Below are 27,833 nucleotides of genomic sequence, written 5' to 3'. Positions count from 1 at the left end.
GAACACGCACTGCAGGAGCACCCTGTTGTCTTAACCACTGAATCTCGTTATTTTGTTCCTCAATTCTGGCTTGCATTTTTGCAAACCTGTTTTCCCAATTCTGGGCTTCCTGATTGGCTTGGGCAGCCTGTGGCGGGTTAACATCACCCCGACCACGAGCCCTGCCCCTGGGACCTCTACCTTGCCCTGAGCATTTGGGGGAAACTGAGCTCCTTGACCTTGATTTGACCGAACCGAGTTGCCCTGACTCCTGGTATTTTGCCTGGCGTCCATCTAGTTTGAACAGCCTGCGAAACCAAGAGTTGGCACATCAGGTCATGATCAACGAGAGCTTACTAATGCCGCTTAATTTGAAAATTAAAAACATGCGCCTATTCTACTATCAGGCTACTAACATGCTTCCTAATAGGCTTTTCTTAATTCATAATAATTAAAATAAGCTACTAAAGTAATAAAAGCTTACTGAACCGTAGAACGAGCTAACTGCTGATGATGATTGTACATGTCGTGACGATCTTCGGAAGACAACCTGGCGGCTCTGATACCAAATTGTAACACCCTAACTAGCCTAGGCATGTTACGTGATTTTTAAACGTACTGTGCAGCTCGTTGCTAATCAACGAGGTTTATAGAAATCGTGATTAATTAAAATTTTGCTTTTTAATTAAAACTTATATATTATATACAAAATATTCGGGATCCCGATTACAAAATACTTTACAAAAGTTCACTGTCTATTACAAAATACTTATCGCCCAGCGACTAACTACAAAAGCGCTGCTGTCCCGAGGATCGTACGCTCCAGGCCTAACCGCCCCGACATGTACAATCTTCATCGGCTCGTCCTCACGGTTCCTCAGCTTTGGCCTTGCCCTTACCTACACATAAACATAGCACTGCGAGTCAACAGACTCAGTAAGAAAAGCATAAATCATAAACATACATAAATCCTGGGTTATGATCAGACGCCCATACCCCTGACCACAACCCTAAACCCCGTGTCCCACACGGTACTGAGTCTCGAACATTCGTACGACGGTACTTTTGACAGAGTAACAGCCTATACTCGGTACACTGGTCATACTCCAGCTGCTAGTCATACTCTAGCCCTACCGATGTGTTACAGTATCAGCCTATACTCGGTACACTAGTCATACTCTAGCTGCTAGTCATACTCTAGCCTTACCGATGTGATACAGTCAAACAGTACAGTACCATCGACCATAATATCAGCCTATACTCGGTACACTGGTCATACTCCAGCTGCTAGTCATACTCTAGCTTTACCGATGTGATACTGTCAGATGGTACGAAGCCAACATACATATCTAATGTAATCTAACAGGCTTCCTAACATGCACGCTAAACATGTAAATACATATGCATACTGTTATAATAATCTTACCTTAATTCTGAATTCAGGTGTGCCGGTCAACCTGAGTGGAACGATCTGCTCGGCGAATTACAGGCTCCTAAACCGTAACAATCACAACACAGATAAGTGACACGCTAAATCACAACTGGGACAAAGGTTTTAAAACCACTCTAACCTACTGCAACTTAATACAAAAATACCCCAAACTAGCAGGGAACAAACTGCCTGAAAACTTGAAACTAGCACGAAACGACAAGCTGGGAAAAACCGGTTTTCACCCCTGCTGCAAAATCTGGGTAACCGGTTTTACAGGCAGTTTTACCCAAAAATGCCACAAAAATCAAACCCCTAATCAAAACGTTTCCAAACTCAACCAAACTTTCCAGACCTGCTAATTAGACCCTAATAAACATTTCTAAAGCAACAAAACAAAGCTTCATGCATGAAATCAAAATCCACCATTAAAGCTCCAAGCTTTGAGTTCAAAACTCAAACTTGGTTAAATCTAATAAACATGCATCACAACCAGCTCAAATCTACTTAAATAAGCATAACTAAGTCTCTGAAAACAACAACAAACAATTACAAACAACACAGCAACTAAGTTCATCATTTTACTTTGAAAATCAAAGTTTTGGGTTTAAAATTCCACACTAGTTAAAATCAACAAACACCAACACAATCTTGCTTGAATCAACACATTAAATCATATTCTAACTTCTAAAATCAACAACAAACAACCACAGCCACAACAACAACTAAACTCCATTACATGCATAATTTCTTTTCTTACAAATCAAGAAAATATGAAGAAAAGAGCTAAGAACCTTACCTAGATTAAAGATCACAAAGAACTTGATTGAAAACCTTACATGAAGTAGCAAATTCACAAAGCCTAGCTGGGTTCTTAAGGGAAAAACGAGAGAGAGAGAGTTTGAAGAGATAGAGAGAGATGTTATCTTTTTCAATTTCTTACTTTTTTAGAAAAATGGATAAAATGGGATAAAATAATGGTTTTATTAAATCACTACAGCCAAATAAACCTTAAAAACCTGATTTATAACTTAAAAATAAAGTCCACTAAAGGAAAAAAATACAAATGGGCAAAAAGACCATTTTGCCCTTCCCACACAAAAAGACATAAAGGGTACTAAAGGGTATTTTGGGAAATTCTAAATTCCGGACTAATCCCGACATTCCTAATGTCTAAATAAACTGCCCCAATATACTAAAATACTAAAATTGTGATTCTACTAAGCCATACACCGCGTTCCATGTTGTCGGGCACCGAAAATGCAAAATTATGAAATTTCGCTATATGACATAAAAATGCATTCTGAATTCAAATATAACAACATAAATAATTATTTAAATATCTATAACTAATTTTCATAATTAAATCTTAATTAACTGCTAATTTCCAAATTAAACTAAGCGGTCTTTACATAACACTTTGTTGGAATTTATTTTACCAGGATCTTAGATCTACTCACAAGTATGTTGATTAACACCCTAAATATGAACTTTCTAAAACGATGAAATAAACACATATAAAGTTTAGTAAACCTTACATTGGGTGCAGCAGAATAATATGACTCCTTCCTTTCAGATATCTAGCCCTTGATTCCTTTCTGTAGCAGAGCATTATCAATATCTGAACCTGGATCTCTTTCTCTGAATCTTTAGTGCTGAAACTCCTTCTTGCTAAAAGTCTTTCTTCACGATCTTCCTCACTATGATTGAGGTATCACTTGCTGTGTGTGGGCACTACTCTTACACTAATTATTTCGAAATTGAAGAGAGAAGGAAGAGAGCAAGGTGGCGGCTAAAGATAGGGAGAGAGAGAGAGGCTCAATTTTTTCTGAATCAGAAGTGTAATTTTCCTGAAGCCTTCACTATCTATTTATAGCATTCCACTAGGGTTAGGTTTGAATTATTTGGCATTAAAATAATGAAAATATCAGTTTACATTGCCTACAAAAGTGGCCGGCCATGCTTAGTGGATTTGGGCCTCACTTTTTGTAATTTTGCAGTTTTACCTTTTCTGCATCTGATTTTCTCAAAAACGCCAATTTTCTAATTCAACCATTTAAATGCCAATTCTAACTATTTAATAACTATAAATAATTATTAAATAATATTGTCATTTATCATATTTATTAATTGAACCATACAAAGTATCATAATTAACAAATATGTCCCTAAAACTCTTTCTTTACAATTTCGCTCTTACTTAGTGAAAAATTCACAAATAGACATAGTCTAAATTGAGAATTATAATTGATTAATCAAAAGCAATTATATGAGTCTTACAAGCAATATTATCTCAACTAGTGCGGGGACCATGGGTCTATATAACCGAGCTTCCAATAAGTAGATCAAGAATTTATAACGTAAATTCACTGACTTATTAATTCTTCGTTGAATCCACGCATAGAACTTAGAATCGCACTCTCAGTATATAGAATGCTCTATATGTTCCACCATATAGACACATCATTAGTTATCCATTGTTATAATCCTAATTTGATCAATGATCCTCTATATGAATGATCTACACTGTAAAGGGATTAGATTACCGTTACACCCTACAATGTATTTAATCCTTAAAACACTTAACCCCGTATAAATGATATTTCAGCTTATGTGAAATGAGATCTCCACCATTTATTTTCGTTTGGTCAAACTCGAAGGAGATCATCCTTTACTTACTATTCACCAGATAGAAGCTATAGATTCCATGTTTATGTTAGCGCTCCCACTCAATTGCACTACCGTGTTCCCAAAATGTACGTATCACCCTGACTTAAAACTAGGCTTAACTAACAAATCAAAGAACACGAATAGCCTCTTGAGATTGAGCCTAATCATAACAGGATTAAGATCATTTGATCTAGGATCAACTAGGTGATATTGACTTGAATAGATAATTACGGTAAGTTTAATAAATCTAAGTCAAAGTTCAATATCGGTCCCTTCCGATGCATACTCCATGCATCCAACCTGAGCTTTACTTTAACCAATGCTCTGGAAAGAACATAGCATTTCTCCAAATGCAAGTAAACTCTTGTTGTAGATTATCATATCAGTAAAACCCTATGTCTAACAAACCTAGGAAACTTTATTCACATAGTTATGTTTACTTTCCAATGTGTTGACAACACAATAAACAGGATCAAGTATGTGAAAAGGGTTTCAGATGAATTCATACATTATGTACATATAATCATGAAATAAATCATGTGAACCATGCAACATTAAATATTATTTCTGATCTATATTAATAAGTAAATCTGATTATATTGAAATGAGTTTTATTTAGGGCATAAAACCCAACACAGTTCACATATCTGCTCGAAATAAATATGCCGAACAGAGCATCGCAAATTTTTGCACGAACGAAGCCTTCCTGGCCGGACAGTGGACGGTCCTAAGAGCGTGCCAACACTTAGCAACTTCAGCACTCGCATCGTGAATCACAGAAGGAATCCCTATAATTCTGGGATTATATTACAGAGATATGGCAAGCTATCCAGATCCCTTAATCAGTGTTTTATGTATTTAATGTGTAATCTTACCAAATATAGACATTGTAAACAGAAGGGAAACTTTTTCCACAAGGCTTGTAGCCCTATAAATAGTGATCTATTCTCACTGGGCATGGGTCGAAAAAACTTACCTAAGAGTATACTCAGTGATATTATTGTAAGAGCTCTAAGAAAGGAATTACTGCATTCTTTGTTTTTAAGTCAATACAAATCAAGGGGAGTAGGCTAGTACCGAACTGCTCGGGGCCGAACCTCTATAAAGAGTCTGTGTCTTTATTTATTTCACTATGTTACATCTATATTATACTACGTGTCGCTTACAATTAAGACTCGTTGTCGTTGGCCAAAAGCGAGGTCAACATATAGCATTAGACGTAGGTTTAATTAGCAAAAATTTAAAATACTTATTACATGTGTGTGTTATTCTCTTAGTTATTATTATTTATGTATGAGTATTAATGATAGATATTTATTTGTTGCTTAATATTTAGGGGGAAAAAATAGAAAAATACAAAAAAGGAAAAAAAATTACAAAAATACTATGGGCCGGCCCATTAAACATTTATACAGTCCACATACAAATATTTACAAAAATACCACATGCACTAAACCTTCAGCTGCACGGAGCGAACGATGAAGATGAACATGCCTCGATCGTTTCAAATCAGCAAAACAACCAAAATGAAACCAAAACGAGGGAAATACAACCATTAACTCCGGCGAAATCAACTGGAAAAGAAGACCTGCAATGATCTAAATAGAAAATGACGAAAAAAAACCAGAAAAAGTGTGAAGAAACTGAAATTACACATTTATTTTCTGTTTTATTCGATCAAAACAACTCCCCCTAATATCGAAATCCAGATTCATGAAATGTAGATCTGTCACAAACAGATCTGGAGCTCCCACCGAATCCAAAACAATGTATGATGTGAAAATTTTAAAAAAAAACCTCATGAATAATAGATCTACGTTATATACAGTTGCATTTTGATTGATTACTGGTTTTCAATGTGGAATATATTTTTTTAACAACACAATAAGAAGAGCAAATTCGAATTAAGGTACAACCAGTTACGTATAAGTCTGTTTATTTTTTGTTTTGGTTGCCTTATAGTTGCATTATCGTTTTATGATAGTTTATATATTATGCAGGAATTTATTTTGAAGGGGACCAAGAAATAGCAGTTATACATAGTAAGTTTTGTACAAATAGTTGCATATTAGTTTTATATGAAAATAACATATGCATGTAGCAAAACTATAATAAAACTACAAAACAACTGTATACAAACTAAAATACAGGAAAAACTCTTTGAACATCAACATCCATGATAAATCTCATTGTTACACATTGATGATATAAAAATGGACAGGAAACAACTAGACAAAAAATATATTAAAAAAATACATACAGAAGGTGTTTACACTATTAAAAAACTATGAAAAAACTATTACAAAATGAGAAATCAATAAACACAAAACCAACAAAAGTTGAATATGAAAAAATTTCAAAAATGGGGGAAAACCAAAAAGAAACCGAAAACAAACCTGCGATCGAAGAGGAGCACCATCCTAATCATTTTATTTTTTTTTGAGTAGGAGCATGAGAAATTTTTTCATGGGCAGCAACATTTGATTTCTTTTTAGGAGGAGCTCACTCACGTTTCAACAATTGAGGAGCAAAATCGGAGTCATCGTCTTGAACAAGAGGACGTTTTCCCTTATTCCTATTAGCTACAGATTTCAACCCCATTTTAGAACTTTTCTTTGGCACAGGGGAAGGAGTGGATGAAGAACGAGTAATAGCCATATTTATAAATGGATTAAGAGCAAAAGAAAGAGAGGGAAAACAGTTATGTAAATCGGTTAACGAGAGTTGAAAAAAAATGGAAGAACAAAAAGAATTGGGAAAACGGGTTGGGATCGTGGAAGGAGAAGAGTTCAGCTATGGAGCTTTTATTTTAAAAAAAAAATGAAAAGAAATTGAAAATAATAAAAGAAAAAAAGAAGAGAAAAAGAGAGGGAAATGATGTAAGGTATGATTGATATAAGTCATCAATCAATGATGTGTACTGCTGCATAGAGTGTGTGTGCAACTGGTAAAAGTGTAATAAAATAAAGTTGATGAATATAAATGTTGGTTTAACGATGTGAAGATATATATGTAATAACGTGTGTATTTTGTATTTTTAGTGTAAAAATTTATACTATTTATATATCTATTCTATATAAAATATGGCTATATAACAGAATTCTTGTTTTATGAGAAATTATTGGGTGATTTTTTTTTAAAGTTTTTTATTCAAAAATAACAATTTTTTGGATAATGGGCTCTCTTTTTTAACTGTATTTGTGTTTCAGCCGGTTTAGGCCATTATTGGGATTCCTGAGCCTTTTGTTTACATGTATGCATTTTGACTGTCGAGCTGGTTATATATTTTTCTTACATACTTAGGTTTCTGTAAATTAATTTTAAGTCTGGATTGTAAGATAATGTTTTAGTTCTTTCCCCATGGCCCTATTAGGTTGAATAATTCCGATTTTTCTTAATGTGGGGTTGTTGTGGCGATTCATGCAAAATACATGACGTTAGTATTTTAGCTGTTTAATTATGTCCCACCTTGCAGTTACATTTTTGTTTCATAATTATGATATTTACTTTGGTTACTGGTTGTGTTTAGTAGCACTGTGTTTTTAACGAAAACAAATAATAATAGAGGTAAAATAAAATTTTTTGTAAATATATTTATCATCCAAAACTAAACAAATTTCTAAGTTTTAGTCAAAATCTTATTAAATTATTCATGTTGGGGAGGTGCCAAATTGGCACGTGCATTGCTATCTAAAACACTCAAATTATAATAAGATAAAATATTTTGATTATAATATTAAAAATTTAATTTTAAATTCTGATATTTACAGTGAGTTTAGATATTCTATATTAAGACTTTATTTAATAATTTTTTTCATTTATATTAAGATGCTATTTTTTCTTTAATTTTTGCTACATATTATTTACTTTAAATTTTGCAAAATACATATATTGTTCTTTTGAATTTTCCAAAAATAAATAATAAATGTTAAAGTTATATATTGTTATGACTTATTATAGTAATTTGCGGCAAAACCCCCACAACTATCAATTTACTCACAAAAAACCATCTAACCTTATATTTTGGTGGGAAAACCCTCCAAAGTACTGTTCTGTTTACATTTTTAAGGTGTCGTCTGTCCAGCCTCGTTAAGTCCTAATTTTGCCCACGTGGCAATGACAGGCTACTAAAAAATTATCCTACGTGGCCATATTTTACAAAATAAAAATAAAAAATAAAAAATTTAAAAGTAATTTGCGGTAAAACTCCCCCAACTATCAATTTACTTACAAAAAACCATCCAACTTTAAAGTTTTTTGGATAGTTTTTTGCAAATAAATTGATAGTTGGAGGGGGGGGGGGTAAAGTTTTTATTTTTATTTTGTAAAATATGGCCACATAGGATAATTTTTTAGTGACCTCTCATTGCCACGTGGGTAAAATTAGGACTTAACGAGGTTGGATAGACATCACCTTAAAAATGTAAACGAAACAGTACTTTGGAAGGTTTTCCTACCAAAATATGAGGTTTGATATTTTTTGCAAGTAAATTTATAGTTGGGAGGGTTTTGCCGCACATTACTCTTATTTCTTCACATTAAGAATAATTACGTTATAGTTGTGTTATTATTGCAATTAACGTATTTTTTATTATTAATACCAATGTAAATATCATAACTTTATATACATAACTATGTTTTACTAGTCAAATACAATGATACAAAGATCAATATATCAATATATATATATAAAGGAAAGCACAAGAAGAGTTTATGTGTCATTTTATAAATTTTTCCTCCTATTTTTTCTAATTTCTAACACATTTTCTTATTTTGTTTGAAAACTAAACCACACAAACAAACTAAAAGTCTCACATTGTTTAAAAACTGTTAGGTTTTATCTATGTAGGTTATAAATTACTCTTAAATTTTTTATTTTTATTTTGTAAAATATGGCCACATAGGATAATTTTTTAGTGACCTCTCATTGCCACGTGGGCAAAATTAGGACTTAACGAGGTTGGATAGACATCACCTTAAAAATATAAACGAAACAGTACTTTGGAAGGTTTTCCTACCAAAATATGAGGTTTGATATTTTTTGCAAGTAAATTTATAGTTGGGAGGGTTTTGCCGCACATTACTCTTATTTCTTCACATTAAGAATAATTACGTTATAGTTGTGTTATTATTGCAATTAACGTATTTTTTATTATTAATACCAATGTAAATATCATAACTTTATATACATAACTATGTTTTACTAGTCAAATACAATGATACAAAGATCAATATATCAATATATATATATATAAAGGAAAGCACAAGAAGAGTTTATGTGTCATTTTATAAATTTTTCCTCCTATTTTTTCTAATTTCTAACACATTTTCTTATTTTGTTTGAAAACTAAACCACACAAACAAACTAAAAGTCTCACATTGTTTAAAAACTGTTAGGTTTTATCTATGTAGGTTATAAATAATATTCTTATTGCAATACTTTCCTTTGTCTAAAAAATATTATTTTTTTGTGGGTGATTGATTAATTTCTTACTCAAGTTTTTATTTTTCCTAATTAGTTTTAATTTTTTTATTTTTTTTTTCTGAAAAGAATACGAAATATGTTTTTGTACTTTTCAATATTTGTCAAGTTTAAAATAATTTTAAAAAAAGATCTTTAATTATTTTTTTCATATAAAAAGTATTGTATTTATTTTCTATGTGGGTGATTAGTGAACTTAATCTTGCCCATTGTAATTTTTTTAAAAGTAAATGCAGAATATATTTTTGTATTTTTTAATCTTTGTTAATTTTAAAATAATTATAAAAAAGTCATTTAATTATTTTTTTTATATAAAAATTATTTTCTTATAATTCTTTATTTAATTTTATTTAATAATTAAAATTATATTAATTTATTAATATATGATATTTATTAGTATAATAAGACACCTTAAATATATCTTTTTTATGTATAGTTTTTTGATATGAGACTATTGTGAATGTTAAACTTTTAAGTTTTATATATTTCATCAACTATGTGAATGATAAATATTATTTATTTACACATATTTTTACATTTTTCAATCTTTGCAAAATATTTAAAATTAAAAAAAAAAATCAGTTCTTAACAAATAAATCAATATGTATATCTACATAAAAATATAAAAGAAAACACTAAAGAAAATGAGGTGGCATCCTACAATATTTTAATCTATTTTGCCTAATTAGTTTTAATTTTTGTAATTTTTTTCTGAAAAGAATACAAAATATGTTTTTGTACTTTTCAATATTTGTCAAGTTTAAAATAATCATAAATATATATATATATATATTTATATAAATAAATAAAGGAAAACACAAGAAGAGTTTATGTGTCATTTTATAAAATTTTCTTCCTATTTTTTCTAATTTCTAACACATTTTCTTATTTTGTTTGAAAACTAAACCACACAAACAAACTAAAAGTCCCACATTGTTTAAAAACTGTTTAGGTTTTATCTATGTAGGTTATAAATAATATTCTTATTACAATACTTTCCTTTGTCTAAAAAATATTATTTTTTTTGTGGGTGATTGATTAATTTCTTACTCAAGTTTTTATTTTGCCTAATTAGTTTTAATTTTTTAATTTTTTTTTTCTGAAAAGAATACAAAATATGTTTTTGTACTTTTCAATATTTGTCAAGTTTAAAATAATTATAAAAAAAGATCTTTAATTATTTTTTTCATATAAAAAGTATTGTATTTATTTTCTATGTGGGTGATTAGTGAACTTAATCTTGCCCATCGTAATTTTTTTAAAAGTGAATGCAGAATATATTTTTGTATTTTTGAATCTTTGTTAATTTTAAATAATTATTAAAAAAGTCATTTAATTATTTTTTTTATATAAAAATTATTTTCTTATAATTCTTTATTTAAATTTTATTTAATAATTAAAATTATATTAATTTATTAATATATGATATTTATTAGTATAATAAGACACCTTAAATATATCTTTTTTATGTCTACTTCTTTGATATGAGACTATTGTGAATGTTAAACTTTTAAGTTTTATATATTTCATCAAATATGTGAATGATAAATATTATTTATTTACACATATTTTTACATTTTTCAATCTTTGCAAAATATTTAAAATTAAAAAAAAAAATCAGTTCTTAACAAATAAATCAATATGTATATCTACATAAAAATATAAAAGAAAACACTAAAGAAAATGAGGTGGCATCCTACAATATTTTAATCTATTTTGCCTAATTAGTTTTAATTTTTTAATTTTTTTTCTGAAAAGAATACAAAATATGTTTTTGTACTTTTCAATATTTGTCAAGTTTAAAATAATTATAAAAAAATATCTTTTATTATTTCTTTCATATAAAAAGTATTGTATTTATTTTCTATGTGGGTGATTAGTGAACTTAATTTTGCCCATTGTAATTTTTTTAAAAGTGAATGTAGAATATATTTTTGTATTTTTCAATCTTTGTTAATTTTAAAATAGTTATAAAAAAGTCATTTAATTATTTATTTTATATAAAAATTATTTTCTTATAATTATTTTTTTTAATTTTATTTAATAATTAAAATTATATTAATTTATTAATATATGATATTTATTAGTATAATAAGACACCTTAAATATATCTTTTTTATGTATACTTCTTTGATATGAGACTATTGTGAATGTTAAACTTTTAAGTTTTATGTATTTCATCAAATATGTGAATGATAGATATTATTCATTTACACATATTTTTACATTTTTCAATCTTTGCAAAATATTTAAAATTAAAAAAAAAAAATCAGTTCTTAACAAATAAATCAATATGTATATCTATATAAAAATATAAAAGAAAACACTAAAGAAAATGAGGTGGCATCCTACAATATTTTAATCTATTTTTACTATTAAAAGAATTTTAATAAATTTAGTTTATTTTATATATTTATAAATATTGAGAAATATCACTTCTTAGTAATTTTTTTTTTATTATTATTTGTGAAAATCCCATATGGATTAAGAACTACATAATTAATATACTTCTAAATTATAAACAAAGTATTCTTACACTAACTTTTGTTCAAAAATATATGGACAGAAAATATATAAATTATTTTAACAAAGGAAAGCATAATAAGAGTTTATGTGTCATTTTATAATTTTTTTTCTTCCTATTTTTCTTATTTTCTAACATATTTTCCTTTTTTTAAAAAAAAACCAAACCACACAAACTAAAAGTCCCACATTGTTTCAAAATTGTTTAGGTTTTATCTATGCATCTTATAAATAATATTCTTACTACATTACTTTCCTTTGTCTAAAAAATATTATTTTTTTATGGGCGATTATTAATATCTTACCCAAGTTTTTATTTTGCCCAATTAGATTTAATTTTTTTTTTTTGAAGATAATGCAAAATATATTTTTGTACATTTTAATATTTGTCAATTTTAAAATAATTATAAAAAAAGCAATTTAATTATTTTTTTATATAAAAATATTGTATTTATTTTCTATGTAAGTGATTGGTGAACTTAAAAAAAATAATTATAAAAAAATCATAAAACAATTTTTTTTTTTTATAATTATAACGATAATATTTGCCACAAAATCTTGACTTTTTTTATATATTTTAAAATAGCAAATTATATTTTTAGTTTCAACACTATTAATTTGTTTATAATATACACGTTAAAATATTATATTTCAAATTATATCATTTAACATAAATATGATATATATATACATAAAAATTGTAAAAGTTGGACAACACCGCGCGAAGCGCGTCTTAATTCCCTAGTTACTTTAATAAAACGAATCATTCATATAATCATACCTTTAATTGTAGAATTTAAAAAAAAAAAAAACAAAAAATATTTTACGTGGCTCGGCACGTAACTTTCATCTAGTATAAATAAATAAGTGTATATATTTAAATGGAACACTTCTTAATGGGTAATACCCATTGATGTGAACTAAAAAAAATTAATAAGGTAATAATTCAATAACCTTTTTATGGAAAGTTTCTAAAAATTATTTTTTAAAAAAAAAATTATATTTATTTTTTATAAAATTAGAAATAATAATTACAACTAATAATTTGAAAAAAAAAATTATAAATTATTTTTAAAAATTAATTAAAATTACTACTTTATTATTTTATGAAATTATGAGTTTATTAATAATTTATTATTGTAAAACTAAAAATCATTTACATGTATATTAATGTGTTTTTTTTATTAGAAGAATAGGAGCTTGATTGTGGAATCCAATTGTCTTAATATTATTCATATTCTTAAAAATAAAACGCTACAATACTTCTTAGTTCTTACTTAGGCTATCATTGTTAGAAAAATATTATTACCATCCAATGATTTTTTTGATATTACCATGAATCATTCTCCTAGAATAACTAATGAGGTGTTGTTCATTATTATATTTCTAGGATTGGAAGATAATAATCTTGTCTAGGGGTCAAATATAATTTTTTGTGCTGAAATTCTTGTGTTGGCAATTGCCATTATTCAATAATATTTATGCCACTTTTTTCTTCCTTCATTTTTTTTTTTTTTGTTAAAATTTTCTTCATTAGTTTTGTTCTTATAGATTTGGTAAGCTCAAGTATTTTAAAAAAAAAATAAAAACATATAAATAATTGTTAATTATTATAAAATTAAAGATTTTAGGTTTAAAAAAAATCTTATACATTTTATGTGTATTACAGTTTAAAGCTTAAAATTATTTTTTTTTTTTTATTTTCAGTAATGCAATTTAGAATTCTAGTATGAAAAAATTTTATAAAAAGATAAATATACACTTTTTTTTTTCTTTTTAATCTTTAAAATGATTTTTATTGAAAAAAAAATAGTTTGTTAAATTTTTTAGTTGTGTTTTATTTTTTAAATAACAATTCCATTTATAATTTTTTTATTTCTATTAATAGTTTTATCTATTTTAGGAATATAGAGAATAACAAAATACGAAATATAAATTTTTTAATATTTAATTAATGATTATAAATATCAACGATTAGATATTTGATCCAATGGTCAAGAATAAAATACCCATACATGGGTAATACTCATTAAGAGCATACCCATATTTAAATATTTATAAATATAATTAAAAATTAAAAAAGATAAAGAGAGTTAAGGAGAGAGAAGAAAATTAGTTTTGCAACAATATAGATATCTATTCTATATAAAGTGTGCCTATATAACTGAAATTCTTAATTTTTGAGAAATTTAAGGGTAACTTTTAATTTTTATTTAATAAAATAATAAAATATTATTTATATATAATAAAATAAATTCTACTAATATTTGAACTGATATTAAATATTCTACAATCACACCCATTTAAAAAGAAAACGTCACTTGAATCGCCCTCAATTAAATCAGGGTTAAAAGTCACCATTGTTACAACCTCTTACTAGCACAAAATTTTTCTAAAACAATCGAGAAAGAAAACCAGAGCCTTTTAGGCACACAAGTCGAAGTGCTTACAATCAAAATCCCTTGTATCGATGGATTACCTGAAGGGATTTCTCTCCTTCAATATTAAAAACCCACAAAAAGTTTTCTTCTTTTACAATCTCTTACTCTAAAATTTCCATAACCATTTCAATCTAGGCTTTGTGTGCTGTGGATCGAGAACCATGTGTGGTGGAGCTATTATCTCCGACTTCATCTCGATGAATGCGCCGCCGCGGTCCACTCGTCTCACCTCCAACTATCTCTGGCCGGATCTCAACTCAGCTTCGAACACCAAATTCTCTTTCTCTCTCTTCTTCTTCGTTCAAGTTTGTGATTTGTTCTAGAGAGAGAGAGAAATCTCAGTAGAATTTGCGATTCAAATCCTCAAATTTCACTCTATTTGCAAAAAAGCCCCTTTTTTTAGGGTCTGAATCCCCAATTTGGGAAATCGCCGCCGTATCTCGGCCGTTGCCGCCGTTACCGTTAACCATGATCGTTAGAACATACGGCCGTCGAAACCGAGGCATTTCCAGAACCTATTCAGACGGATTAAACGACGCCGTTAACGACGAAGAAGGAGAAGAAGACCCTTTCAGTTTTAGGGATTCTTTGTCTCAATCTCAAGAAGGAGAAGAATCAACCTGTGAGGATTAGGAGGGCGAGTTTGATGTCTTTGTTGTCTATTTGTGGTACGGCTTATCAGAGAAGGCTTCTGAGAACTCAAGGGTAGGTTTTTGGTTTTTGTTTTTGATTTGGGGTTTTTGAATTTGAAACAAGATCTTGGGGGTTTTGGGTATTTGAATTTGAATTTGATTGTTTTAGATGGGAAGGGTTGTTGAAGACTTTTCATTTTGTTGATTGTTAGATGAATTTATGACCTTAGAAAGAAAATTAGAGATTTTCAAGGTCAACCTTTACTATTCTTATTTTATAAAGAATCTGTCATTAGTGCATTGCTCTCTACTGGTAATTGGTTATTGAATTAAGCTTATGTGATTCTGTAATTTAATTGCGGACTTTGAGTTTTCTATTTGTGAATTTGTTTATATTTATAAAAGTGCTATTTTTCAGGATGGCAAAGACGATTGTTGATGCCGTTTTGGGCCTTAACCTTGATGATTCAGCAAGCAATTTAGCTGCTGCTTGTCTACTTTATGTCTCACATTTATACTTAACTATATGACTTTGCATTGATTTTTAGCTAAAGAGGTATTTGTTTTGTTTTAGTTGGTTATATCTACAAGGCAGCGTTTTGAAAATGGACTTGAAGTAAAGCACCACCTCTGGACTTTAACAGGACCAGTAAACTTTATTCGCTATTGCTAATGTGTTACTCCTTTTTCAAGCAGCTTTAGGATGCAGAGATGTGGTCGGTAATGACTGGAATTTTATTTATATTGGCGTCGTTTTGTTTTTTTTGAATCTATCAAGACTTCTTTGTTTGCTTATTCTAACTTGACAAGTTTCTCTTAAACATCTTTGTTGCCAGCTTTAATTAGTTAGATCACTCTATCCTTGTATACATATTTTTTTTGAACAATCACTCTGTCCTTATTATCTTCATTAATTTGCTATATACGTGAGCATTTTCTTTTGGGACAAAATTGACCACTATCATTTTTGGGTGGAGTGAATCTTACGGTCTTACAAGAAATATTATAAATCGGAGAATTTATTGCTAAAAGAATATCAGCTACATGTTCATCCATCATAGTAGACTCGGGCAACTTAGTGATGAAATTGATATCAAAATCTTCGGCTCTTCCGTACTCCGAATCATCTCCAGAACGAGTGAAAATAGTTCGAGAGTATAACAAACCAGGATCCCCCAATAATGAGTACGGACTACTTGACAAAGCTATTTGATAAAGGAAACAAAAGCCAATTTAGTATATGCAACTGAAAAAATGATAATAATTAATGAAAAATAATAATAAATACCTCTCCTTGAAAAACATATATTGATAATTACAATTATTATTCAGATGAAAAAGATAATTACAATTATTATTGAAAAGAAAAATTATTGTCAAAAGTGACTAATTATGAAAAATTATATGAATTATTGCCAATTTAGTATATGCTATTTTATTTTTTATCTTTTTTTTATTTATTATTTTTTTGTTATTTAGCTTTTGTTTTATTTTTTATCTTTTTTTTATTTATTATTTTTTTGTTATTTAGCTTTTGTTTTATTTTTTATCTTTTTTTTATTTATTATTTAGTTCGCTATAAAGAATTTAAAAATTAAATATCTATGTATTCCTTTTTCTATTATTTTTTTTGAAAATAAGCGTATTCGTGTCATTAAATAAACAAATTAGACCTCTCGGTCATTACATAATAGTTCCACCGGAACAGAGTCAATCGGAATAGAGCCGTACAACTTGTGAATAAAAGCCCAATTCGCCACATTATGGGCAGTAAAATTACAAGTTCTACTAGCAAAAACAAAATTACAACAATTAAAATAGGGAGAGGATCTAGAACAAAAGGAGACATAGTTCTCAATCGCCCAGTGGGACTCCGTCCCATTGAGAGCATTGATGACTATTCTCGAGTCACTCTCCACCAAAACATATTTGAAGCCTTGCTCCAGAGCCAAAGAGACTGCTGAACAACAAGCCGCTGCTTCTCCACATAAAGCATCCACAAAATCTAACTGAGTCGTGTGAATCTGAACCACAGTCCCATGATGGTTTCTGGCTACCACCGCTATGCACATACTTTCCAAGCCTACCCTGACATCACAATTTAATTTTATCCACTCCAGAGGAGGAGGCCTCCAAGTCCCCTCCAAAGAAGGGGTTGGGGAAGGCAAGACAACCTCATGAAGTTCTGCATAAGAAGAACTAATCAGGTCAATACATTTCAAAATATTCGGGCGAATGTTGTCATGAATAAGCTCATTACGAATTCTCCAAATAGTTTCAACAACAACCGAGGCATACAAAAACACTTCCTCCACTCGAATCCCCCTATTTTTAAGATTCCAGATGAATTTGACCCAATCCCAAACTCGAATCCTTTTTCTATTATAATTTGAACATTCTTATTCTAATTTATATCATAGCTAGCTGAAAATAATAATATATGTTATCAACTCAAAACCTATTTATATTTCATCTCTTCTCTCTCTTTTTTCATTCCAATATATATAACAAAATTATATACTCTCTAATTTTTTTTGTTGGCCGTTACACCGCTTATTTTCTTCTTCAGATTTTTCTCTTTGCTTATTCTCCCAAGTAATGTTAATATTCATCACTTTATTTTTTTTATTGTGAATAATGAATATTGTCCAAATGTTATATTCAAAAATAATGAATATTGTCAAAAATAAAACTCTATACTATATTTAATCATATAGAGTTTTTTTTTTTTATCTAACCGTTTCATGTAAGTATGGATTTTCTGAATTATTATTATTTAAATTTAATGTCTGCAATTACTTTATTACACCATTTTTTCTTACTTGTGTAGATTGGATTCTTACAACATTTTCTGCATTAGCATAATGACACATGGTAAGATGTCATACACAAAATACTTAAAACTTAAAAACGTGTTTTGTTTAAAAGAAACTAATACATATGAAATTAATGTTCATAATTTAATTTTACAAGATCGTGACAGAGAACCTTCAAAACGGATTCCATATAAAGATTTACCAATCGAAAAAAAGAAAGCAATATGTAAAAAACAAAGAGAGAGATATGCTAAACAAAAAGCATTTAAGATCAATAACATTAGTGTAAGTAGTAATCCCAGTCATATTGATCTTCACACATATATTGCCGAGAATACGGCAACGTCAAGTCAACAACAAACAAAAAGACTGCGAAATGACTCCACTCACACTACCATAAATGAAGATGAATCTTCTTGTGGAGATAATGTTTCCACCAATGTCGATTGTGAAACTAATTTATTTGTAAATTCATCATCTTCGAGTAATGTCAATTTCAATCAGGTTTGCATTTATCCCATATTTTTTTTTTTCAAAACTCAACTACTTCATTCACGTGATGAAACTCCATATGATTATTTTGGATGTTGTTTTTGATAAATATTAATATATATAATCAGAACCCAAATGAATTTGCTAGGGGACCAACCTACAATAAAAGAGTAACAAGACCTCGTAGTGGTAAGGGACACTTTAATTTATAATTAAAATCAATATGTTATGTGAGTTGGAATTTGATACCTAATTATTATTTTACAACAAAAAAGGTGTACATCTTCATTCCTCACCTCGACTTCGTCAATTGCTAAAAGAGGTGCCATCTGAAGCATTTTCTCTACCACCCCGTCCCTCGATGCAAACATTGCAAAGCAAAGCGTCTCATTCATGAAACAACAGGCTTTTGTTGTGCCGATAAAAAAATTTATATGTGACAAGCCAACATGCGGCCAAGAAGGATTTCCTACACCACGGTATATTACAAAAAACATATGATGTTATTGAAATTAAGTTAAAATAAAAAAAATATACTAACAATCTTATAATGCATTTTACAGTGCTATAGCATATGTTGAACTTGATGACAATACAAAGAGCCTATCTGCTGTCATGTTCGCAAATATTGTCGAAAAAATATTTTCGTGTAATGCTGCCCAACTAATGAACTATACTGCAGAGGTGTAGTTTTTAAAAAATTAAATAGTTTTACATGTCTTTCATAAGTTAATTTTTTAATTAAATAAATTATGCACACCATGTCTAATCATCTTAAATGAAAATACATCACTGTTTGCAGGAACACCGCCGCTTTGTCGACACTACCATAATCAATTTATCAAAGAAAAAATGGATAATCCAGATATATGCGGTCTCGGCTAGAATGAAAAGTGCAAAATACAAAAATTACACTATTGTCTCTATCAAAGAAAATGAAGATTGAAATCCACCAATGACTATCATTAGTTTTCTTATCTACAATTTTTAGACTAATGCTATCTTCAATTATCAACAATTTAGATATTGATTTTTAATTTTCTTTTTATATTACCCCCATTTAAGTAATGTTTCTTTAAGTATTGGAACATCAATTTTTAGTATATTTTTGGATTAACTTAAGAACATATTTAAATCATTAAGCTTTCTTAAACACTTGCATTCAGTATTCAATAATAATCTCACTTTCAAATAACATAAAAAAAAACCTAGCATAAAATTTAATATATGTGCCTCGCACGTAATTTTTTGTTAGTAGATAGATAGATGTGTAATTGCATTCAAGAATATTTTTATTTTTATTTTTGTTTTTCATGTTTTAACTGGTTACAAACCTTATATAATATATCGTAATATTATTAAGCAATGAGGTATATTTAAAAAGCATTACCAAGTGTACAAATCATTCTTACACAATACATTTTCTATTAAAATAATGATATTTTGCTAATAGTATAGGATTTATGGTATATATGAAATTCAATTTTCTTGTTCGGTTTATATAAAAAACAAAAGAAAAAGAGAAATACTAATGGTTCTTTGCACTTTAAGAGCAAGTCCGGAATTGAACATAGTCAACAGGCAGAACATCTTCAGGAAACTCACACGACGTCGTTTTCTGAGGCAATAGCTCACAAGGCGTAGGAACAACCCCACTGGAAATCCCACCCACGTTCGTACAATTCCACTGCACTTTTTTGGGCTTCTTCGCCAATCCAATGGTGACATTAGAGATACAAATTCCAGTGAAAGGGTCACCGGAGATGCCCTCCAATCGGGCGGCCATGCTCACATTCTCTGCCACCATATCCCGATAATTGATGTTCTGAATTTGAGGAAGGGCGTTGGGATCATATCCGTTATCGGCGTGGGAGCCGTAATTGCCGGTCATCCAAAAGGCCCATTTCATGGTGGTCATGGTCATTCTTCGGACGAAAATGTCCCTGACGAAACCCCCTCTGCCCACGGCGGTTTTGATTCGGATTCCGGACTCGGTGTTGATAGCGACGATGTCCTCGGCGCGGACGTCCTCGATTCCGCCGGACATTTCACTGCCGAGGGCGATTGCGGCGCTGAAGGGAGATATGCAGGTGAGGCGTCTGATGAGGAGCTGTTTCGTTGGCATCCCAAATGCGATTCCGTACTGGTCCCAACCACTCTTTACTGCTATGCAATCGTCCCCAGAAACTATGTAACAGTCCTCTATTCGTGTGTTTGTGCAAGAATCTGCTTAGTTCATTTTATTGTTTTTAGGACAAACACATAATTCATAATTAATAACAAAGTAAAGTAAGGTACCCTTTCATAATTGAAGTAGAGTAAACTATGTCTTAATAAAAACACAGATACTAATGAAGCATAATAGAAAATAGTGGCTTTTTCTTTTAAACAATTATAATGGTGAATTAGTACCCTATTGCATGTTCCATTTCATATATGTAGACACGTTATCAGCTCAATATTTCATACGATGTTCTTCATTATATTTATAACCAAATTATGAGTACTTTGGAGTGTTAAAACTAATATTTAAACTCCTGTGCTAGTCAAGCTTCTCATTTTTGTTTATAGTACTCTAAATTATTGAGAATTTTTAAAAAAACGTGTTAAAAAAATTGGTTGAACTTTACAAAATTACAAATAACTTGACATTTCAAATAAATAAATAATAAATAACTTGGGTAAATACTATTTTGGACTTTCTGTTTTACAAAAGTTACCAATTGGACCCTGTGTTTTGTTAAATGACAAAATGGACCCTGTATTTTCTAAAATAGTACAAATAGGACCCTGAATTGATTTTTTGTCAAAATAAAGTTTAATTATAATCCGATCTAAAAGTACTATGACAAAACTGTTTACATTTTTTGTATCTGTTCGTATTAAGCATTGTCTTCAAGATGGTTGTATTAAAAAAAAAGTTGTCAAAAATTAAGCTCAGGGTCCTATTTTTACTATTTTAGAAAATATAGGGTCCATTTTGTCATTTAACAAAACACAGGGTCCAATCTGTAACTTTTGCAAAACACAGGGTTCAAAATAGTATTTACCCTAAATAACTTGATATAAAATAATAAAATAACTATTTATTTACGTTTATAGAAATACATAATTTAATGTACCAGTTTTAGGCGTTTCCTTCATTTATAGTCATTTTGTGAAAATGTGTTTACTCCTAATAAGAAAATTGTGTGGCACTTAATATAAAGGGCCTGGGATTAGAAAGTTAATCTGCTTTTCACAAACTCAAAAAAGAAGAAACAGAAAGAAAGAGAGAAAGAAAGTTAACCTGGGTTAATCCCATCTGTGTTGGGAGACGTCACAGGAGCAAGGATTGTAATGCCTTGAACAATAATATTGCTGCAAAATTTCATAATTTTAATATATATATATATTTAATAATTGATACATAAATTAATAAACAGTTTTTGTAAATGAAGAATGAAGGAATAAAGAAAACCTGGTGTAAACAGGGTGAATGTTCCAAGATGGAGAATTGAGCAAAGTGAGGTTAGAAATTTGAACATTCTCTGAATACATTATTTCAATCAGGTACGGCCGAGTGTATTTTAATTCTCCACCACGGTACTTTTTCCACCACAACTCTCCTTGACCATCGATTGTGCCATTGTTCCCTGATTCACAAAGTTTAATTTTTACTTGGAAAGTTAATATGCTGGACTATGTATCGCACCCCCAAACTATTAGGAATTAAAAATCTTCTTATCTAGCTGTTACATTTGTCACTTCTTTTTTTTTTCTCTTTTCAAAATACCATGCACTTTGTAATAATAAATAAATAACAAATACTACATTAAGTATCACTTATATAGCTACAAATTTTAACTCAATAATTAATACTGAGAGCTGTATGAGTTTCAACTAGTAATCCTTTGATTTGTTGCTCTGATTTTTATAGTTTTATATACTAATTTTTGAATCCTTTACCTATTTCTCAAGTGAAATTAGTTCTTGATATTATGTAGGATTTGGTATAGGAAAATAAAATGGTGAATAACAATCAGTTGATTTAAGGTTGTTGTTGTTTGGACCCGTGGGTTTTTCAGAAATTATCAAAGTCCTTCTCGGTCTCAGGTTGGGGTTCATATGGGGTGATGGGGCAGTCTTTGCCCTCTTCTTCTTCTCCTTTGGCTGATCCTAGTTGGGTGCCTCCTGTTATGAATTTTGTTAAGGTAAATGTTGATGGGACTTTAGATATTATTGATGGTAATTGGTATGGTGGTTCGTGATACTGAATGTGTTGTTTTGGCCTCCGGTATTTGGCGCACAATTTGGACACGTTCAACCTGAAGTCGTTGTAGCTCTTGCCTTGCGTAATGCAGGAACCCAATGTCGTTTACTTGGTTGGATAATATTCAATTTAAGTTTGATTGTCTTATTGTAGTGAGTATTGAGTAAGACTAATAATAATAATGTCTCTCTAGACTTTTTTTTAGGCCTAGTTTTTCGGGACGTTGGTTGTAGTTTTGCTCCTTTAGATAGGATGAGTCTTTTTCATTATTCTACAACTGCTAATGTTATTGCTCACACTCTTGTTAAATATGCCTTGTGTATTGCTGTTAGCAAAGTTTTGTGGTTTTCCCTGATTGTGCACATAATATTATTATGGGTAATTTATGATTAATTGATATTATCCCCTCTTCCTCATTTTTTAGCGCTCATACTCTATTGGGTGGTGTTTTAGAGTTTTCTTCTAAAAAGCAATAATAAAATTTTGGTAATAAATATTATTTTTAATATAATTAAATTTAGATATATAAAAAAATACTATGTTAATTATTGATAACTAAAAATAAAATGTGTGACATATTTTAGTAGGTGGAATAATTTTGAGTTTGATTACACATGGGGACATGGGACTTTTTTAACGTGTTCGGTTAGATAAAATCACACCGCTTTAATAAACTTTATGCCTAAGTTTTTTTTTTCTTCTTCTTCTTCTTTTTTTTTTTTTCTCTCTATGACAACTTTATAACTAGGTTTGATTTTTCTTCTAGCCATCCTATCTATATATTGATGTCCTACAAAAAAAAAAAAAGCTATTTATTGATGGAATAAATGTTCACATTCCATTTCATGTGTTAATTGTTTAAAACAAATTTTTATTTAAAATATGTAAGTCAAATAAATAAGTTTTTTTCTTATACATATAATACAAAATAATAAATAGCTATGATATTCTGGTTCAAAAAAAGCAGCTATTATATTTTTCATTAATTAGAATAAGTAGTTAAAGTCGAGTGTATTCATGTTGAATAGTCATTATTCTGTATTATTTTTCTAACAAAACTAACAGAGATATAATTCAACCAAAATAGAAAAATTAAATTTATTATTTTCTATCAAACCAAAATCTAATTTTTAAAATAAATAATGAAGGTTGGTTTATTATTATACCTGTAATTACAACATCAGTGAGATTGATTCCAAAGATGAGACTGCTGAACCTTCCACCTTCTGTATCCCTTCCTCGACCATACGATGGTAATGGTTCAATCACTGGCCAATCATTCTCATCCTACATATTTACATAAAAACTCTAATATATAAATCATGTGTCTTGATTTAATAAATTTTGAGTTTCATGGCAAAATAGCATCTTTTTTGGAGTTATTAGCACAATTTCAATAGTTTTTGGTAAAATGGTTTGATAGCTAGTCAGAAAATTCAGACAAATAATCCAAAAGTTTAGACAGCTCACCAAATTAATTTTCACTGGAAAACAAATTTTACAAAAAATTATTAAAACTTGGACACAACACCAATTAACTTCAAAATCAATGTAGCCGAAATCTAATCATGTAATATGGCCCATATTAAGATTAAATATATCACATCGCATAACATGGACCCCATCAAATTGTGATTCCCACTTCTCCTCCTCTCAAATTACATCGTAGCTCTTTTTTATGCTTCTTTAAATTAAACAATAAATAAGAGCACAATTATATACAGGCGGTGGATCAAAGTGCCGTGCTTATGTTTATATTATATTATTTTATTCATTAGTACTCACCAATTAGATTGGTAGATATACTAATTAATAATAATAACATAACATTTTCATATGACAACATATGATTCTGTTCTGTCCATCAGGTACATCTAAAAGTAACTCTTTTTTATTCTCCTAAATATATGTAGTAAATGTGGTTTGTGTGTAAATAAATGGTAATAATAATAATAATTAAGTTAATAACCTGTGAAGCAAGTAGAACAGCGTCCTTGTCAAGAAAAAGAGTGAAATGGCTAGTGAGATTGAAGCTTCCGGTCAACCATTTCCCAGGTGGAACAAAGAGTAAAGATCCACCGTCCGATGAGTACTGACTCAGATAATTGATTGCAGCCTGAAACGACACCGTGTTTAGTGTCGTTCCATCACCAACTCCTCCAAAATCTGTCAATGAAGCACTGTGTGACCTGCAATTAATGGATGAGTACTCAAGCCCCTCCATTGATGAGTACTGCACCTTTGATTGTATTCGGCTTGAAATTACCCCATTTGTGCTCAGCAAACCCAACAAAATCAAAGCTAAAACTATTGCCATTTCAATCAGCTGTATCTATGTATAACATATATTTTCAACCCCCAAAATGAAGAGAAACAAGAAAAAATGTAGTTATTTCGATGTACTCAAAAATGAAGAAAATTAAGGAGTGGGTCTAGAGAAGAGGGGATTTTTGTGAACCTGACTTGTTATTGGGACAGTTCTCAGATGAGGTGAGAGTTGGGAGAGACCACACTTTACAAAAGTAGAGTTATTGGTCTTTTGGTATTTTTTGCAAAGACGTCTAATAAGCTATATATAATATTGAGCTTGAGTAGTGTATTGATTAATTTATTTAAAAATAAATTACCATCTTTCTTTACTCCATGGTTTTGCTTGACTTTGAAATCACTAATTTAATTTTAGAATACCTTTTTTGACGTAATGGACGTGAGTATGAGGTAAGAATATTATGTGGGCACATGTAGAAAAGTACATATATATGATTTCACCGGTTTCATATAGCTGGTTATAAGTTTTCAACTATGCACGTCAAAAGTTAGGCTAGTTTTAGTTTTATTGGTTGTGATAATCTGTTCTGTTGGGACAGAAATATTGGACTTAATCACTCGACCCCCATGGCTCACGTCTAACACGTTTGTGTTTGTTTTGTTTAGGGAATAGTTATGGGACATTTTATGATGCTCGTACGCACAAACATTTTATCTATATTGCTGACACTGTTTTAAATAATATCCTTATTCCTAAGAACCTACACTATACCAATTGTTATGATTTCAGTTTCAGACATTAAATCTTGCAATATAATTAAAAGAATTTGGAGAAAATTTCAATTACTAATTTATGTTTGCTAAACAAGCCTCAAATCAATCTTTTGGATCTAGTTTTTGGCATTGTTTATTTTTTTTTTCATTTATTTAGTTATAGTAGAGAAGGCGAGTAGAATTCGGAACCTCGATCCTTTTTGAAAAGTGAGTGAAAATTATACCTAAGATCACTACTAATAAAATTTTACCAAGCTGCTTGTTTTATCTTGGTTATTATTTTTCTCTTTTTTTTTTCAACAGAAAATGTGCATTTGTAACATTGGGGCAAACAAGCATGATAGTAAAAGATGATAAATTTGCAAAATTTTAAAATTAGAAGGGGATAAACAAAAATAATCAACAGAATCGAGGGACCAAAAAAGTATTGTGTAAAAAAGATAGATAAAATGACGACATTATCACTGCAGTACTCAAGCAAATAATAATTAGGTGATCTAGTTTTTGAAAAGTTTGTAGAACTACTGAGGTATGCTCGAAAGCGATGGAAACGGTTAATGGAGTTTCAAATGTGCAAAAGCATATCGATATGATGAAACGATAGATATAAATATTTAAAGTAGAAAAAACTAAGTGCTAAAAAAGTGCTCTCCACTTACCTGAGCTTCATATTTATTGTTAAATAAGAAAGGCACATTAAATGGAAGGTGTGCACATGATTGAAAAGATTGAGGGAATGTTCAAATTATGTGCACATCCATATAATAATTATAATAATTTGAAAAGGTAAAAAAAAGTTATTCATTATCATCAACCCAGATGTAACTCAAAAATATAATATATATATATAGGCGAACGATTTTGTGTCCAGAAGTGTGAATCACAGATTAGAATCCGTTGTACGGCAGGTAGGTCCCATGTTATAATAGTTTTTTTTTTTTAATTATTTAATTTAGTTGGGAACCGGTTATTCTAGGTTTGTTTACCAGTTGTACAGTTATTTTTTTAATTAAAAAATAAAAAGGTACAATTAATTTACTGTTTACGTTAGTTAATGTACGAATAAATACAACAGCTTTACTGTTCGTGGCAGTTAATTGTACAAATATACTGCAGGCAGTGGGTCCATGTTGTCGGAGTAGGGTTATTTTGGTATTTTCATTCCTTCATATCATGTATGTAATTGTGGGATTGTACGTGAGTACATTATATCACGTACCTTGTACATTAATTGTTTCTGCATGTTGTTTAGTAAAATTAGTGTACAAAATATCACGTACCGAGTACAAAATATCACATACCGAGTACGTTCATTTATGTTTCGTAGTACATTAATTGTTAAGAATAATTTGTTATAACTTATGAAATTATGTGTTGGTATATATTGAGTTTTACGTTGGTGTATTATTTTTATTTTTATTATTTTGTATAAAAAAAATTAATTACTATCGAAATTTTGACCTTATAAGATTGAATTTTTTTGCCTAAAATAATTTATTTGTTCATTAATTATAATTTTGAGATTGGTTGAGATAATTACCTTAAACACGGCAAACATAACATGAAGTATATAGATCTAAAGTTTTTGAAGCAATAATTAGAGTCATAAACCTTAAAACATCAATAGTTAAAAATAGCTAGTTATATGAATGACCATAGTATGATTCTTGTGTGGAGGAAGGCGGTTCCGGGAAAGACGCGTTGGAGTGTTCATTGAATGAGTCAGTTGTTGGTTGATTGTGTGCAGACTGTTGCCCCTGAGATCCAGTATTCTGTTGACGGTTTGGGCACCGTCGATAATCATGGCCTGATGAGCGACAAATGCAACAATGTCTTGAGTTTCTTGGGATCTGCTCCCCGTTCGGTCCTTCCCTTGGATTTCCCGTACCCTTTGTTCTCACAACTTCGGGGTCTTTAATAATGTTGGGGTTGTTGCGATATCTTCCAGGTTGTGGCGTCTCTCCTTCTGGATTGGAACTCATCTCAAATTCTTCCTTGAACATTAGAGTTAGCCGTTCAATCTCTTCCTTTGCACGCATGTACGAATCCTCTGTTTTTGCTGCATAGAAAGTGAA

The 27,833-nt window shown here is 29.8% G+C and overlaps 1 protein-coding gene and 1 long non-coding RNA gene across 2 annotated transcripts; one reads left to right on the top strand and one right to left on the bottom strand.

Annotated features, from left to right (window-relative positions):
• The first annotated feature begins 14,377 nt into the window (after positions 1-14,377).
• On the top strand, positions 14,378-16,077 carry LOC133037936 (uncharacterized). The gene is made up of 2 exons (XR_009687920.1): positions 14,378-15,229; positions 15,575-16,077. It is a non-coding gene; the product is annotated as an uncharacterized LOC133037936 (long non-coding RNA).
• Positions 16,078-19,799: 3,722 nt separating this feature from the next.
• Positions 19,800-25,300, bottom strand: LOC133037935 (probable polygalacturonase). The gene is made up of 5 exons (XM_061115738.1): positions 24,686-25,300; positions 23,883-24,003; positions 21,925-22,099; positions 21,754-21,824; positions 19,800-20,690 (listed from the first exon to the last, which is right to left on the bottom strand). The coding sequence occupies exons 1-5, from the start codon at positions 25,031-25,033 to the stop codon at positions 20,011-20,013; spliced, it is 1,395 nt and encodes a 464-aa protein (XP_060971721.1). The 5' UTR covers positions 25,034-25,300; the 3' UTR covers positions 19,800-20,010.
• Positions 25,301-27,833: the final 2,533 nt, after the last annotated feature.

Source organism: Cannabis sativa, chromosome 5 (genome assembly GCF_029168945.1).
Source record: "Cannabis sativa cultivar Pink pepper isolate KNU-18-1 chromosome 5, ASM2916894v1, whole genome shotgun sequence".
In the NCBI taxonomy this organism is placed as follows: domain Eukaryota; kingdom Viridiplantae; phylum Streptophyta; class Magnoliopsida; order Rosales; family Cannabaceae; genus Cannabis; species Cannabis sativa.
This window is presented reverse-complemented; position numbering and strand designations above follow the sequence as displayed.

What these genes read in the sequence shown, in the direction of transcription:
- LOC133037935 (XM_061115738.1), bottom strand. Translation starts at nt 25,033, where the DNA reads ATGGCAATAGTTTTAGCTTTGATTTTGTTGGGTTTGCTGAGCACAAAT. An exon ending in ATTCACCCTGTTTACACCAG is followed by an intron (nt 21,825 to 21,924) that starts GTTTTCTTTATT and finishes GAAATTTTGCAG; the next exon opens with CAATATTATTGTTCAAGGCA. An exon ending in CACAGATGGGATTAACCCAG is followed by an intron (nt 20,691 to 21,753) that starts GTTAACTTTCTT and finishes TGAACTAAGCAG; the next exon opens with ATTCTTGCACAAACACACGA.